At 39.0% G+C, this 15,402-nt stretch overlaps 1 protein-coding gene across 1 annotated transcript in view; it reads right to left on the minus strand.

The window, feature by feature from the left end:
* LOC122765056 (metabotropic glutamate receptor 5-like) overlaps positions 1-15,402 on the minus strand; it is a 44,360-nt gene that overhangs the window by 20,480 nt on the left and 8,478 nt on the right. The window contains exon 5 of the mRNA XM_044019122.1: positions 15,006-15,180. Coding sequence (XP_043875057.1) covers positions 15,006-15,180 — 175 coding nt within the window. The remainder of the gene's footprint in view (positions 1-15,005; positions 15,181-15,402) is intronic.

The following is a 15,402-nucleotide window of genomic DNA, read 5'->3' on the forward strand; positions in this document are numbered from 1 at the left end:
CTCCAATATTCTCTTTAATCTGGATTGTTTTTTTAATCTCTAGTTGCATATCTCAATTATAGCCCATTTTAAATATTTATATTTATATAATAGTTCTATTATCAACAAAAGAATAGAAATGCAATAATCCATACATCTAGAAAAAAAAGACCATAGTAATACCAACAGAAAATATCAAGCACTTTTTAAACCACAGCGTCAGCCAATCAGGTCAGAGTTCACCGTGACAACAGCAAAACTCATTAGACAAAATGCCTCAACTGTCTCACACACAGACGTCACAGCACTAAACAGCACTAAACCCTGTACTGTATGTGCACGTGTGGCAGTGTGTGTGTGTGTGTGTCAGAGAAAGAGATGAATGCATGAGTGTAGCCATCTGTGTAATTATATCAGTGATCAGACTGCTTTACTCGCTTGTCATTCAATCACACGCACACACAAATACACACGCACACAACCCACGCCTGTTTACCTTGGTATAAATTCTCTTTCACTCATTTGTGCCACACTTCATTTCCCTCGATTTTTTTGACACTATCTCACCGCATCTGTTTATTCTTCCTTTTTTTGTCCCCACATCCAAATCCTCTCATTGCCTTTTTTGAAGTTTCTTCATCCTTTCTTCATACTTGTTTTATTATGACTTAGGCTGGTTGTCCTGCATATATCTATCCATCCATCCATCCTCCTAATTTCAACCTTCTCTCGTCGCCATCTGCCATCAACTATTAATTTCTGACTCATCTCGTTTCCTTAATTCACACTCCCCATTTGACTATTTCTCTATGTTGTTTACATTCATTTGCAACTTATTTTGCAAAATTAGACAACCATAATTACATTCAGTAATTTGATCTTAAAAGATTATAGATTACCTCAAATGAGACTGCCAAGAGAAGAGAAGAGAAGAAAAAAGAAGAGAAGAAAAGACATTCATTCATTCCCTTTTATTCAGGAGTAACTCCTTCAAGGGGAAAAGATGTAAAAAAGGTTTGGCCTAATGGAGAAAAATTATGTGACACTTTCAATTTTTACCATGATAACTTCATCATTATGTATTGACCTTCAGGACTTGTTCAAACGCGCTCCTTCATGGTCTTCCATCCATCATGTAGAAAACGTCAAAAGAAAGCAAGAAAAAAATCACCTGCATTTTCAGCATTGTTTTTTTTACCTTTTAATGTAGATAATAAACAATCATTTTGGACACTAATCTTCAGGAAAGATATATCTCCCTCCCTCTCTGTGCCAAACTGAATGGACTTGACGAGGTTCACACCTGAATTAAATCTGAATACAAGCCAGCTTTACCTTATGAATAAGGTTTTCATGAGGTTACGAGTTGGCTAAGTGTTTAACGACAAAAGAGTTAATGAGGAAAAATTTGTAAAAGAAAGAAAGCGGGAGAATTAGGACAAAGGCAGCTAATTAAATAGAAGAAGAGCACGCGGGAAGAAAGATGGAGGAGCGCAGATAACAGACATTGTTTGGCTGCAGCTGGGGTCCCTGTCAGGACGTCAGGACGTCAGCTGAGCAGCATCTACAAAGATTTTTGGAAGACAAACACTAGTTTTGTTGAATGTTGAAGGAGCAAAGCAGTGGAGGAAATTCTGACACAACTTCATCTTCTTCGAAGGGGCAGGAAAGGAAAGAATTGTAGTAAGAGCATTTTTCTTTTTGGGGCCATCCTCACAAACCTGAGTGAAACAGCAACAGACAAAGAGACTTATGGTAGAAACACCAGGAGTGGAAAGGTTAAAGACATCGAAAGCCACAGAGATAAGGAAGGATTGAGCGAGACGGAGGGGGAGAGGATAAAGTGACACAGATATGATCTCTCGGGGAGTAATGACTGACATGGGGAGAGGGAGGAGGAACAAAATGGAGATGTCAGTGTCCTGTGAGGTTGAGAAAGAAGAGGAACAAGCTGTTCCAGGTGAAGAAGTGATATGAATAGTGGAGAAAGAAACAGAGTCACAAAGGATGGCGGGAATGATGTCAGCAGGAAAAAATAAGAGGCTGTATATTTGTCCTATTCCTCCAGGTCTGGCCTCGTCACTTTTTATTGCTTCACCTATAAAACCGTCATCTCTGATACTCAGCACAGCAGACACTGTGATATCACCTTCTGAGGTAATTTACCACCAATGTAACACTGCCCTCTTTCTCCCTGCTTTTGGTCGCTCAATGCACAGCGCTCTGTTCTCCAGTCTTCGCTTTAACATTTATAATCTATAACATTTTCATGACCCATTCTCAATGCTCCTGTTACCACCCAGCTTGCCAGGGGAAAGGGGAAACAATATAAACACCAGATGGAAATAGGAAAACAAAAGGTTGCTTGAACGAATCAGTTTTTTTTACCCGACGTGGCGACATTCCTGCACACAGAGTGACTTTTGAGATGATGAGGGAAAGGAAACACCAAGAGGTGCCCATAAAAAGCTTCAGAAGAAGAACCTGGACATTCATTCAGTTGAATTTAGCTTTAACTCAAAGAGCTGTCCCGTCTGAGGCCTGTCGCAGTGACCTGGGTTTAAATCCACCCATGGTCCTTTCCCCTTTCACACATTACTGTTCTGTCCAATAAAGGCAAAAAAGATATCTAAAAAAAAAAAAATCCAATAAAAACCAAAACATTTAAGATGGTATAATCTCTAAAACTGAATCACCATGTGCAAAAACACTTTTTTTCCTCACACAAATGCAAACTCACAGCCATTAGTGTACGATCTTGTGTAACCTAATGATGGTCCAGTGTCTTAGAAGCAACATTTAGAGCTATTTCCCTGCTTTACACAATGGCAATAATTACACTAGTCGGGCCGACGCACAAATGCACACGTACACACATACACAGACACACTGTTTGACAGCAGGGATTAGCAAGAAGAGGTGCAACTAATGCCCAGTAACGAGACATCCAGCTTATCGCCCACAGACTTGTGTCTGTGTGTGTGTGTGTGTGTGTGTGTGTGTGTGTGTGTGTGCACGAGTCTGAGAAAGTGGTGACGGGAGGGGAGGGGAGAGAGAGAGAGAGAGAGAGAGAACAGATGGATTTCCAGTAAATTAGCTCCATGTTATTCTGGACTCTGATCAGTTTCCCACATCTCATTGGTACCACACATCTCTCAACTTCTCCTGTTTTTCGTTGCGTTTCGATGCTGCATTACCCACACATGTGTAAATAAGTATTTGGTCAGTGTTGTGAACATGACAAAACATGTGTGACAACACAGAAATAAGGATTAACCAAATATCACAACAGTAATAAATCAGTTGAAATAAAGTAGTACATGGAGCTGTAAGTTGAATGCATCCATGTACACCAGTATTAAGCAGATGCTTCCATCTAAACTGCTGAGAAAGGTTTTATGTAATTGGCAGATAGTTGTGGTTTTGTCTGCACTGATCTGTTGCTCACAGCTAAACCCAGCTCGTTATTTCTGGTATGTTTCCTAACCAACGTTGGGACGTACAATCCTCTGATCTGTTTATATTCTGAGCAGCAGCGAAAACTTCTGCATGTCCTCTTGTGTATCCTAATTAACGATGGTAGCCTACTCTGTTCTCGGGGGAAGTTATGCTTTTGCTGTAGCAGCAAATTTCTTTGGCCAGACGAAGCCCATGGATTTGTGCATGTGCATGCACATGCTTTGCTTGTGCCTAATGTCAGTGAAACATTCAGGTGGTTAGACATTTTATTTAGAATTTCATGCATTAATTACACATTGGCATTTGATTTGTTTTCTCCCAGTCTCTTATCTCTTCCTGTAGCTCCTCCTCTGGCCCCTACGTTCCCTCCTTATTTTTCCATCATACAGTTCTAGCATTGCTCGGCTCGACTCTACAACTTCTTAAGTGCCTGTCATGGAGAGGTTCCAAGTGAGCTGAGCCGATACTAAAATGTGACATCAACAGACTGCCGGCCACTGAGTGTCGTCACCGGAAGAGTCATGAGCGCGTTGTCCGACACAAGAATCAAAGCGAACTACAGCACACTGTAGGAGTCTGGGGTATTTAGCGAGAACACTGCTGGTGTGTCAAATCACAACCCATTCAGCCGTATGTTTAGTTCAGTGACTGTGTCAGATGAAGTCTGCACTCTGGTTTGTTAAGAAAAGTGCTATATGAATAAAGTTTATTATAATTATTTGTTTTTTTTTTCCATTTTCACATTCCTCAGGACTGAAAAAGATGAATTTTCTGTATCCCCTGAAACCCTGTATCATATAAATCTGAAGCAATGCAAGACATATATTTTTATCCTGTTCTTACATTTTAAGACAAGATTTTCTTCCCTGGGGCTTTTCATTTTTTTACACCCAGAGAGCCAAGTTGATACAGATGATACAATTCTACATTCAACAACATTCTCACAGATCACTCAGCTGTGATTTATTTAAAACTTTTAACAACTGCTTAAACTAATACTGTTGACGATCCAACAGGCGTTCTCCTTTCACAAGTTCGAGGCAACGACAAGAAAGGCTGCATGAATTTATCTTCGCCATTTTTGAATACGATTTGTCCCGTTTTTGTACATGTTTAGTTGCTCACATTGGTTGCATGTTCAAGTCAGGTCCCTGTTAGTAATTGAGCCCAACGTCACGAACACAGTAACACAGCCTCGAAGGGCTTTACAGTGTAGAGAAAGTTACACCCTCTATCCTCCACATGGAGTGTGGAAAAAACACAAAAGCCTCATTGAACAGGGGAAAAAAACCTTAGAAAGAGCCTCAGAGGAGGGATCCCTCTCCCAGAAGGTCATCGATAACATTCTCTTCAAATTAGAGGATTCCCCAGCTAATTTTAATGAAGACCATGTATGCCAGTGGTGCCAAACTAACGGCCCGTGGGCCATATTCAGTGCCTCCAATCAATTCCATGTGGCCAACCACTTAATATCATGTGTTTGAACACAATTTAATACTATTTTTGCTAGCAGTGTTTTTTATAAAAGTAATAATGAAGACATTTGGTTGTTATTATCACATTACTACATGTATTGCCTTCAACATTAAATTACATTATTAATTACATGTAATGCATAGATTTACTTTACATGATAAATATGTCATTATACGGAATTACACGTCATTCCATATCAAAACAAGCACTTTGACACTGAAATTCTGTGAAATATCACCATGAATATCTTTATTGCAATGTCATGATGGAATATTGTGATATATTGTTTAGCTCATATTGCCCACCTGCTACTGAACAGTTATGGTTTCCCACTTTTTTTTTCTAGACCCTTCTTGACCAGATTAGATGCTCATTGTTTTTACTTTTTACAATGACACTTTTGTGCCTTTGTTGTTACTTTTTTTCCCTCTATGACGCATAACATGAGTCTCTTGGATATGTTTATGTTTAAGTGATTTATTGTGGCAGCAGCTCAGGATATGGTGTCTCTGTGCTACTTGAATTTGAGAGCAGGAATCTGAAATAACATTCGTACTCTGAAAATAGAACAGTTTCTTACACCAATAAAGACCTATATGCAATATACCCAGACTTTTCCACAATTCAGTAACATTTGTCACTGACTTAGTCTTAGTGAGGACTTTGGAAACGGTCTTCGGTTATAAGCATGTAAACATTTTGATTTCACTCTTGCTTCAAACTTTCTCACACATACTCTCTCTCCATCTCTGCCTTTCTATATTTTTCCCGCTCTCTGTCTCCTGCGTTGCTATGGAAACAAGCAGTGCGGGGGATTGTGATGTGGCACACATCACACCCGTCTCCGTGAGCTCACCGGAAGAGAGGGGAAGCGAGGGAGATGGAGACGAAAATGTGATGTGTATGTATGTTTTCTGGAGTCAAGAGGGAAGTCCCTCAAACACAAATTAATGATTTGAAATCCAAACTCGGAGGCTGAATAAATAACAATAATAATAATTAAATTAAATAATTAGAAAATGTTACTTTAATAACCAATCTCACTTTGAAATGGCTCCAACTGTAATTCATTGATTCTTCAACATAATCTGATTTTGTTTAGGTTGATACAAAACCTGCCAACCACCTACTAATCGCCTGTCAAATTATAACACTTATTTACATATTGACGTCAATAACATCATCTGGCGGCTTCGTTGGTCACTGTGGTAGCTTACAGTACCGTCGTCCTTATCAAAGAACATGAGCTGTCAGTACTTGGTGCCATTCTAAATTTAAAGCTAAGTAGGCACTGCATGGATTAGCATATTAATCAATTCAGAGTCAGGCTGTAAATGAAAGCAACCATCATGTTTGAGTTACACTGCCAAATTCCACCAAATAAATAAATGAAGTCTGAATAACAAAGCTTACAGTGGACCACCCTGGAACATTTACTTTCTAACTACACCCACAGCAGAGGAAGACGTGTGCAGTCCAGTCCACCACGATATAACATTACAAAACAGGGACATCATCATTCAGCCATGATTGAAAAATCACCTGCAGCTCATCCACTCACCACAAAGCAGAATTCTTATTCAGTCGGACATGAACCTCTGACTCACTTTCCCTTCTGAGGCTTCATCTCATTGAAAATCAAGGACAATGGTTGACTGAAGAACACATAATGAGGAAAAATGACACGTTATCATTCCCTTCCTGTTTCTAAGAAGACATGATCAATGATGCTCGAGGACAAATTGAAAAGAAAGCTGCTTGAGAAGCAAACCAACAACACATCCCTAACTATGAGCCTGTGTTTTAAAATGTGCCATTACATGCTTTGTTTGCTTTATATATATTTCTAAAAGCATGTGTTTGGGTTAACACGATAATGGCCAATTTAGTATAGATGTCGTAGATCATTTTACTACAGGTGCAAGCAACTTGCATTGCCAATACTCCATGTCTGCAGTATTAGTTTAGAGCCAAGCTATAAACACTGCTTTGACTGAACACCTACAGGTATAGTCATTCTGCCAAAAAACATTCATCTGTTTAGATTTTTTTGTGTGTGAAGGGTCAGACGCCAGTTTATGTCAGGCAGTTTCTTCAATAAATATGAAAGAACCAGCCAAGGCAACCTCTTTTAGTCAGTAATTTAATCTAATTGCACATTTCTTACTTTAACCTATTAACATGTCAGGTAATTGAACAATATACATATATATCAATGTACGCACTGGTGAATGTGTCGTAGAAAAAACTTAAGGCGGACAGCTAATGAAAGAAAGTAGATTATTTGCATTATGTCCTGTAATCCTGTTTCTGTGCAGGTCACACAAGAGTAGTAAAACTATTAAAAAAAATATTGCCTCCAAATTCACATCTTCAGTTACATTAGGTCTCTGTCATTTCTCACAAGAGCTACAGCTCATATTTCTCTTAATTACCTTTGCCTGGTCTAGAGTCGGAGCTAAATTAAGGGCCAATTCATTTCCTGTCCACGAACTCCAGGAGATAGCAGGGCAATTCTTTATAGATAGCCTTAAAAAACCGACTGTAACGAGGAGGAGAAAGAAAGAGCTGAGGGCTTGTTTCCAATAATGGAAATAAAGTGAGTTACAGAAAGTCAAGTATATAAATTGAAACAGATAGAGGGGATGAAGAGTACCGAGCAGGATACATGTGTCCCAATAGGACATTAGGGATTGTTTATTAATGGATATCAGTAAAAGACAAGTTTATTTAATATTCAGAGCATTAGCATGGCCCTGAAAGAAAACAAAACAAAACAGAGGGCCTTTATCGCAACAATGGCTGTAAAAAGGATTAGCAGATCCATGAGTACACACAAATTACATATAATATACAGTATATTTACACTTGACAACCTTCTATCAAGTGTATTTATGGTGTTTAAGGTTAGGAATAAAACTTTTTTTAGGCTGTCCAACTGAAGTTAATGCAGTGTGCAGCAAAATAGTGGTGCAAATGTGTGTGTGCGTGTGTGTGTGCCTGCGATACATATGGAAAACCAGTTCATTCCCTGCCATGAGACTCAGAGTGTGGAAATAAAATGAGTATTGTCATTCCCTGTGTGTCCTTTTGTCCTCAAATCTCAGTGATTTTCTCTGCAGCACCGTGATCACTAACAATCATTAATCAGCCCAACTATCACAGAGGGAACAAAGAGGGGAAAACATTGAAAGGGATGTGCAGCAGCAGCAGCAGCAGCAGCAGAAAGGGCTGATGATTTGATTTTTTATTTTATCATTATTATTTTGTTTAATCAGCCATTCATACGCTGATGTTCAAAAGAATGGCTGTGTTTATGATCCAGGGGGGTTAGGGTGATGTGAGTGCAGTAAATTTACTTTGAATTTCTTACTTCCTAATTTGTTAAATGTGCAATTTAGAACACACACACACACACACACATATACATATACATATATAGATACACACATATATATATATACATATATACAAAAGCTAAATAAATAACTATCTCGTCTTTATGTATCTTAATGTATCTTAAAGTAAATTGAAAGTGAAATACAGTACATTTGGGATTGATGGAATTTTAAGTTTAATTCTGTTTTGTAAAACATGCTCCTAATTCACCTGTATGACTAATGCACTAATGCATAATTACAATATCAACAGTGTTTTGATGATGTGATAATGATGTATTAGTCTTTTCCATGTGGTGTCAAGATCTCATTAAATAACTGACCTACAGGGGATTTACACCACAAACACTGGCAATAACAACAGATGTCCCAATTACAGTAGATTTAATCCTAGGTATAACCAATTATATAAACACACATACTGTAAACACCTTGTGTTAAACACATAACATTTCGATGCATTTATATCTTTTTGGGTAGGTTTCTTTTTTTTTAAGGAGGGAATATAGGGTTTTTTTTCTTTACTGCTGTAGTTTTGAGGGCATGTAGAAAATGTGTCTGCACTGCACATGGTTCTTAACAACTCAGTGTTTGAGAAGAGTTTCAGCTGCTGTCCTGGGTATCACTGCAAACATTCATGAGCAAACCTTCTCAAGTTAACCACAGAATGGGAAAGTGGAGCTATGGGAGAAAGTGTCAAGAAGACATGAGACACATGAGAACAAAGACGGGGAGAAGAGGCAACAGAACAGGATGGGTATTGACAGCAAGACAGAATGAGAGCAAAGTGGTGCGTTGAATATAAAAAATGTATTTAGTATTGTCATTTTCAGTTCAGTAGACATTTGAATGGCTGTGTTGGAGGACTTCCCCCAAACTATCAACAGAAAAGAAAAGTCATGGCAGAGGTTCACAAAATTGAGACGGCATAAACATGCGGACGGGGATCTTTGATTTGTGATCGTCACTCTTAACTGATTCTAGGCACTTTGTGTTACCAATTTATTCCTTTTTAAATTCATGGAAAAAGCCCATGAGCCTTAATATCACACTAAAGCAGAAGTGGTTAGCCCATGAATGACTCATTGAATAACAGTGAGTACGGTCATGGTGAATTTTTAAAAATCCGATTGAACAAGTTTCAACCGTTTAGCCACAATTAAGGGTCAAGAATTCAGGGTCTGGAGAAGTGCAGTAGTTTCTGTCTCTCTACATTACAGTGTTTTTGCATGGTTACCCCAGAAGGCAATCTGTGGTGCAAATACACCATAGATTAAGCGAACCATACTACCTACTGAGGAGGTTTGAGTTCAGTTGGCCTCAGAGGTGTCTGAGTTCTTTTGGAGCATTCACATATTAGAAAAAGAATACGCTGGTCTGACTTTGTTTGTAGGGTTGAAACCAAATGTGAAAACACCCCGACTCTGACAGGACATATGTTAATAGTGGATCTAAACAGGGACCACTGAGACCACTGCTGACCGAGTGAACCAATCTCAGATTTGAGCATCAACATCTCAATTTAGTGCTGTTAAATTGTCAATGGATAACTCAAGATGCGTGTACATAACAGGTCAAAAGAGAACCTTCAATAAGAATCCACAGATAAACTTTCCATGTTGTAAGATTCACATCATAGATCACGTCACAAGAACGCATTCCATGTAAGGAAGCATAGACATGATGTCATACGAAGGAAAATGAGCCAGTGCAACTGCACTGTTCAATGACACTAACAAATTATTTTTATGTTGTCCATCACCATCTCTCTCTCTTGATTTAATTATCCAGCAGTCTTTGGTTGTAAGTAGATAAAAATGGATTTTAATTACTATGATACAACCAAAACATTTCACAACACTCCCTCCACAGACTGGAACAGACCCTGCTGCCTACCAACATCTGAGTGCCTGAACGTGTGCATGTGCAAATGTTCCATTACTGGGCTATATGAATGCCACACATGCACTCAGGTGCTTACACCACTAACTCTCTTCTCTCTTCATTCATCATTTCCCCTTGTTTTCTGTTTCTTGCCTTCTGAATCCTTCTTTATACTCACTCCACCATTCAAAATCACATTCAAAGATGAGGCTGGTTTTAAATACATCATGAGTCACTGATGTGTTTTGTCATAAGAAGCCATTTAACCGCCGTTTTAAAATAGTTCCTTATTTGAAGCTACGGATAAGTGCCAGCAGACAGCTGTGGTGTGAAGTGGGACACTGCAGGAGTCTGACCTCAGTCAAACAATTTGTTCTTGGTATCTGTCCTCATACATCACATCCTTATACTGTAACACAACACAACCAGCTGGATATGCAGCGAAGTGACAGAGTGAGAGACCGTAAGATTAAGTCACAAATGAGAGCTAAGAAGGATGGAGTGTTTCAAGAGATGAGGAGGGTGATGGGGTTGTAGAATATCAGCAAAAAAACATTCAGTCTCTGAAATTACTTTGGCGTAAATTAACTCTAAAGTATATAATGGCATAATAGTTTTAGACAGACAATTACACACTCATAGATCAACCCACACATCCATTCACGTAAACACATACACATGCACCACATATCACCCCAGCTGCTATGCTGGATTCATCCAAATATGGTAGGAGATATTTCCATGGCAACAGTAGGCAGAAGGGGTGCAGGCTGGGGCAGGATGAGAGAGAGGCTTCTTTTTGCCTTTTGATTCAAACTATTCTCTTTCGGTTCATTCAACAGCAGCACAGTGCTTCCTTATATATTATCATAGTCACTGCTTATTTTCCCTGTTAAGAAACATGTGCAGTGTAATCGGGACATGCATACATATGAGCAGCATGAATGAATGAATCAAAATCAAAATCCACCAAGCTCGGGTATCCACGATCTAAAGCTGTTCGCGGACATGAACTCCAGATACAGAGCATTTGGAGGTTGCTGTTCAAACATGACAAATGCAGCGGGAGGTTGTTATAACAGCAACAGCAGGAGATTCTGCACAGCATCTAAGCGTAAGGGTGTCACCTGGCTTCAACGTGCAGGCAGCAGGACACTCACCCATTCACTTGCTGGGTATTATTTGAGGTTCTCCGGCTGCGCTCTCACATTAGCTCACCCAGACATTATCTGGGGATCTGACTAAAAAACAGTCAGGAGAATTTCCAGAGAATGTCCAGTGACTTTTGCAGACATGCAGCCACTTTGGACTCTAATGCATGTCAGAAGGCAGCTATGCACCTACCAGCACATTCACAATCTGCAATTGTGTTGTAAATGTCAGTTAGAGGATTTAGGATTTGTGGAGCTTTTTATGACATGTCAGACAGCATTGGTCTATATTTTCTATAAGGCCATGCCAAAAAGGCATTATCAAAAGCTGTACATTTAGATGGGATAGCTCTTACTACGGCATAAAACTATGGGACAAAGGAACTATAACACGCATCAAGTGGTGGCTAAAACACATTTACAGTATAAATTCATGAAAGGAGACGTTTTATAAAAGGAAAGAAAAGAAGAGGTTGGTTCAAGAGAAAACCAAATTCAGGTGTATTTGTGCTTAAGTGCTGGGCGTGTTGTGTGTATCATGTGGCTAAAGACATTCATCTCAGCCCAACTCTTTATTAATGGGTCTGTAGCCTGCTGTTACCGTGAAGAATTAAAGGGGAAAAAGCAATCAAAAGAGCCCAAGAGAGAGCGTGTATGTGTGTGTTCTTGTAATTGTCACCTCTTTATTTTGTATTTTCTGTCGTAAACACTGGCCCACATGCAGATCTAACCCTGGTCCTAATGAGGCTGAACCTCATTTGAATTATGGTAAGGTTACGGTTAAGATTAGGGATAATGCTAAATGAATGGAAGTCCCTGAAAAGATCGCTGCTCAAACTTGTGTGTGTCAGTGTGAATGAGTGAGTGAGTGGGTGAGTGACTGAGTGAGTGAGTGACATAGTTTCCTTGTATTCTGATAGTTAGCCCGAGGACCTGATGTGAGTTTTTAGGATTATTTCTAGAAGCAGAACATACAACTTGAAACCAGTAACACACAAAGACTGGAGTGATTTCTGAGGCTTTTAAAAATGACAAAAGATATAAATGTCCTCTAAGGCCTTAACTTTACTGCATCATTTGTTGGTCAGTGTGTTATATAAAGTAAAGGTTGATGTTGTATTACGTTATTATTAGTGATGTTAATAGATAAAAGCTGTCTTTACATCATAATTACAAAACTGTTAATGGTGGATGTACTTTTCATATATGAGCCTGGCCAAGAAGAATTACCCATTTACATTCACATGAAACTAAGGCGGAGGATATTAGGAGTGAGACAGCAAGAGATCACTACCAATGTCTACAATAAAGTTTAGAAGGTTTTTATTCAAATGTGTTTGTTCATGGTGAGACTAACTCAAATACAAAGCACATAAAATCCGTCTGCAGATGCAGCGATCTTGCAGTATTTCATTCTGATCTATTGAAGACTCTGATTTCTGCCCTTGGTAACTAAATAATCTGCTTTCTCATCATATGTGTGCACTTGTAGTGATGTAATTATCCTGGTGTTTAACGAGTGTCGGCCAAATTGGACTGATAAGATGTTCCTTTCCACGGCCCACCAGTGAGTAAGGCACCCACTCATGACCATCTCCAATTTGAAACTACAGTCCATTATATTACTGACACTAACAAGGGCAGAAAGTCAATTAATCAGTTAATCAAAACAGACAGGCCAATAACAGGACTACAGGATAAGTATCAATTATACTAAGGCAATAAATTCTCTATTCCACCTGAGAAACTTGTTTTCGTACCATGTAGAAGTGAAAATCCAAAATGATGTGACCGCTTGATGTAAGTGCATTAATCGCAAGACCGAGTTGCATGATTTAAGAAAATTGATGTAATAAATTGATTTAATTTGGCATGTGTCAAAAAGCATTCTTGGATTATGCCACAGAAAAAATACTGAATTGTTTTTTAAGTGAAGTCAAAATGGAAATGGGAATATTCTGAAGTGTAAGAAGAAAAACAAACGCGGCATTGCCTGTGAAAAATGTCACAAGCAATGTCATGCCTGAAAACTGCATCTTTGTACTGTATCTATGCATTTTTTTTTTTCTCCAATTTTCATTCAACTTGGAAATTGTTAATTTGTTAACTTGTTAATTTCCCCAAGGGAACCTCCCAAAGGGATCAATAAAGTCGTCTGTCTGTCTGTCTGTCTGAAATTGCATGTCACTGCTCATTTTACTGCCGTCAGTCAAAGAGGAGTTTGGCTGCCAAATGTATTACCTTTTGCTCCGTCTCTCTGATGTGAGAGACGTTCCCATTGTCACCCTGATCTCATTGTTGTATTTGCAGGAACTTGGGTAAACAAGGTCAAATTGACAAACCAGTAATACAGCAGGAGAAGTTTGAGAAACCATGCTAGCGTTAGAGTTTGGAGTGTCAATTTGACTTTCACTCATTACCAAAACTCTGGAAATCTGGAAACTTCTCTATGTACTGCTTCATAGTGCTCATCACTGACCAGCACAGGACCAGTTGTACTTTGTAGGTTGTAAGTTTAGTGATCTGCTTGAAGACACATTTACAGCACTTGGTTAGAGGGGGAGAAAGCACTTATGAGGTTCTCCTTGGGCCTTTGTATTATACTGTGGCCACTACTTAAATTAACTTGAAAGATGGAATCTCTGCTCCTACTTTTATCTACATAAATATATGGCTTAAGATGTTACCTCACTCTCAGCAGGACGATGACAGAGATGAGGATGATGATGCAGTTGAAGATGACGATGAGTAAGATGAGAAGGATGACAACAAAAATGATGCTGGTTGTGATTTAGTGACACTGAGGAGAAGAGAACAGAGGCAAACACAATTATGTTTTAAAGTAATGGCATGATAAGGTTAACAATCTATTCAAAGTCGATGTGTTACCTGTATATTGGTATCAGTGCTAAAATCATTATTCAACCTATGCTAATTACACAGTTGGCATGGCAACCAAAAGCAACTTTCATATACACATGCAGACACACACTCGGATAGAGATAAAGATCCACTCAGAGGGTTATTTTTGCAAATGAATCGTAGGAGGGATTCATCTAAGTGTGAACAGAGCTTAATATGAAAACCACCTCCAAAACTGTTTTTGTTAATGTGTACTAAACAGAGATCCCAATATTCTGTTGTGGAAGTGTTTAATATAAGTATGCTTCTCATTCTGTGCGGCTTTTTAAAACACCAAATAAACAATGATTACAGCTCAATGGTAATTTCATGCCTTGACTACCTCTGTGCTGTACAGATGTGCTGTTTGGAGCACAGAAACCACAACTTGTTCCAATGTAATAAATAAATAATCAAACCTATTGGTCAGATAAACCATATAATTGTAGCTTATTACCATCACTGCACTATTGTCAAAAAATGACTACAAAATGACTTCAACCACTGAATTATAATCGCTTCATCATGAGTCCAAGTGAACATTTGTCCGAAATAATAAAAAAAAAAAAAACACAAAGCACGTTTGGTCCATGAAGGGGACAGCAGTTTATGACTGACACTGATACCAGTAACCAGAGGGTGATCAAAATGTTTTGGTTTAACTTGAAGGAAGCTGCTATGCTGTGTCATCCACCAGTATTTAAAGCCACTGGGAGAAACTCAAAACAAAGGAAATTGAATTTGCAGTTGCACTGACCTGCCAATGAGCAGGAACTCTCCAACCAGTCCCTGGCGTCTCATGGCCATGAGGATGTTGCGGACAGTCATGCCTTCACAGAAACATGCCACCACTCTGGCCTTGGGCAGGTGGGCCCTCAGTCTCTCCAGCAGCCGGTCAAAGCTGTGCTCTCCAGCATTGCTCCAGATTTTGCCTGGAGAAAAGTCAAATGCAAACATGATCTGTAACCACCTGACACACTTGGATCAGTGTTTTTATTTGTACTAGAGATAACTTTCATTTGGTTTCAAAAATAATAACAATAATAATAATAATAAAATGTGACCAGGTATCAACCAACAGTCACCCACAGCAGGAAATGCACGTCATATTAAAATGTCCTCTTAATTCATGTACGTATGGAAGCTGAGACAGC

Source organism: Solea senegalensis, linkage group LG2 (assembly GCF_019176455.1).
Source record: "Solea senegalensis isolate Sse05_10M linkage group LG2, IFAPA_SoseM_1, whole genome shotgun sequence".
NCBI lineage: Eukaryota > Metazoa > Chordata > Actinopteri > Pleuronectiformes > Soleidae > Solea > Solea senegalensis.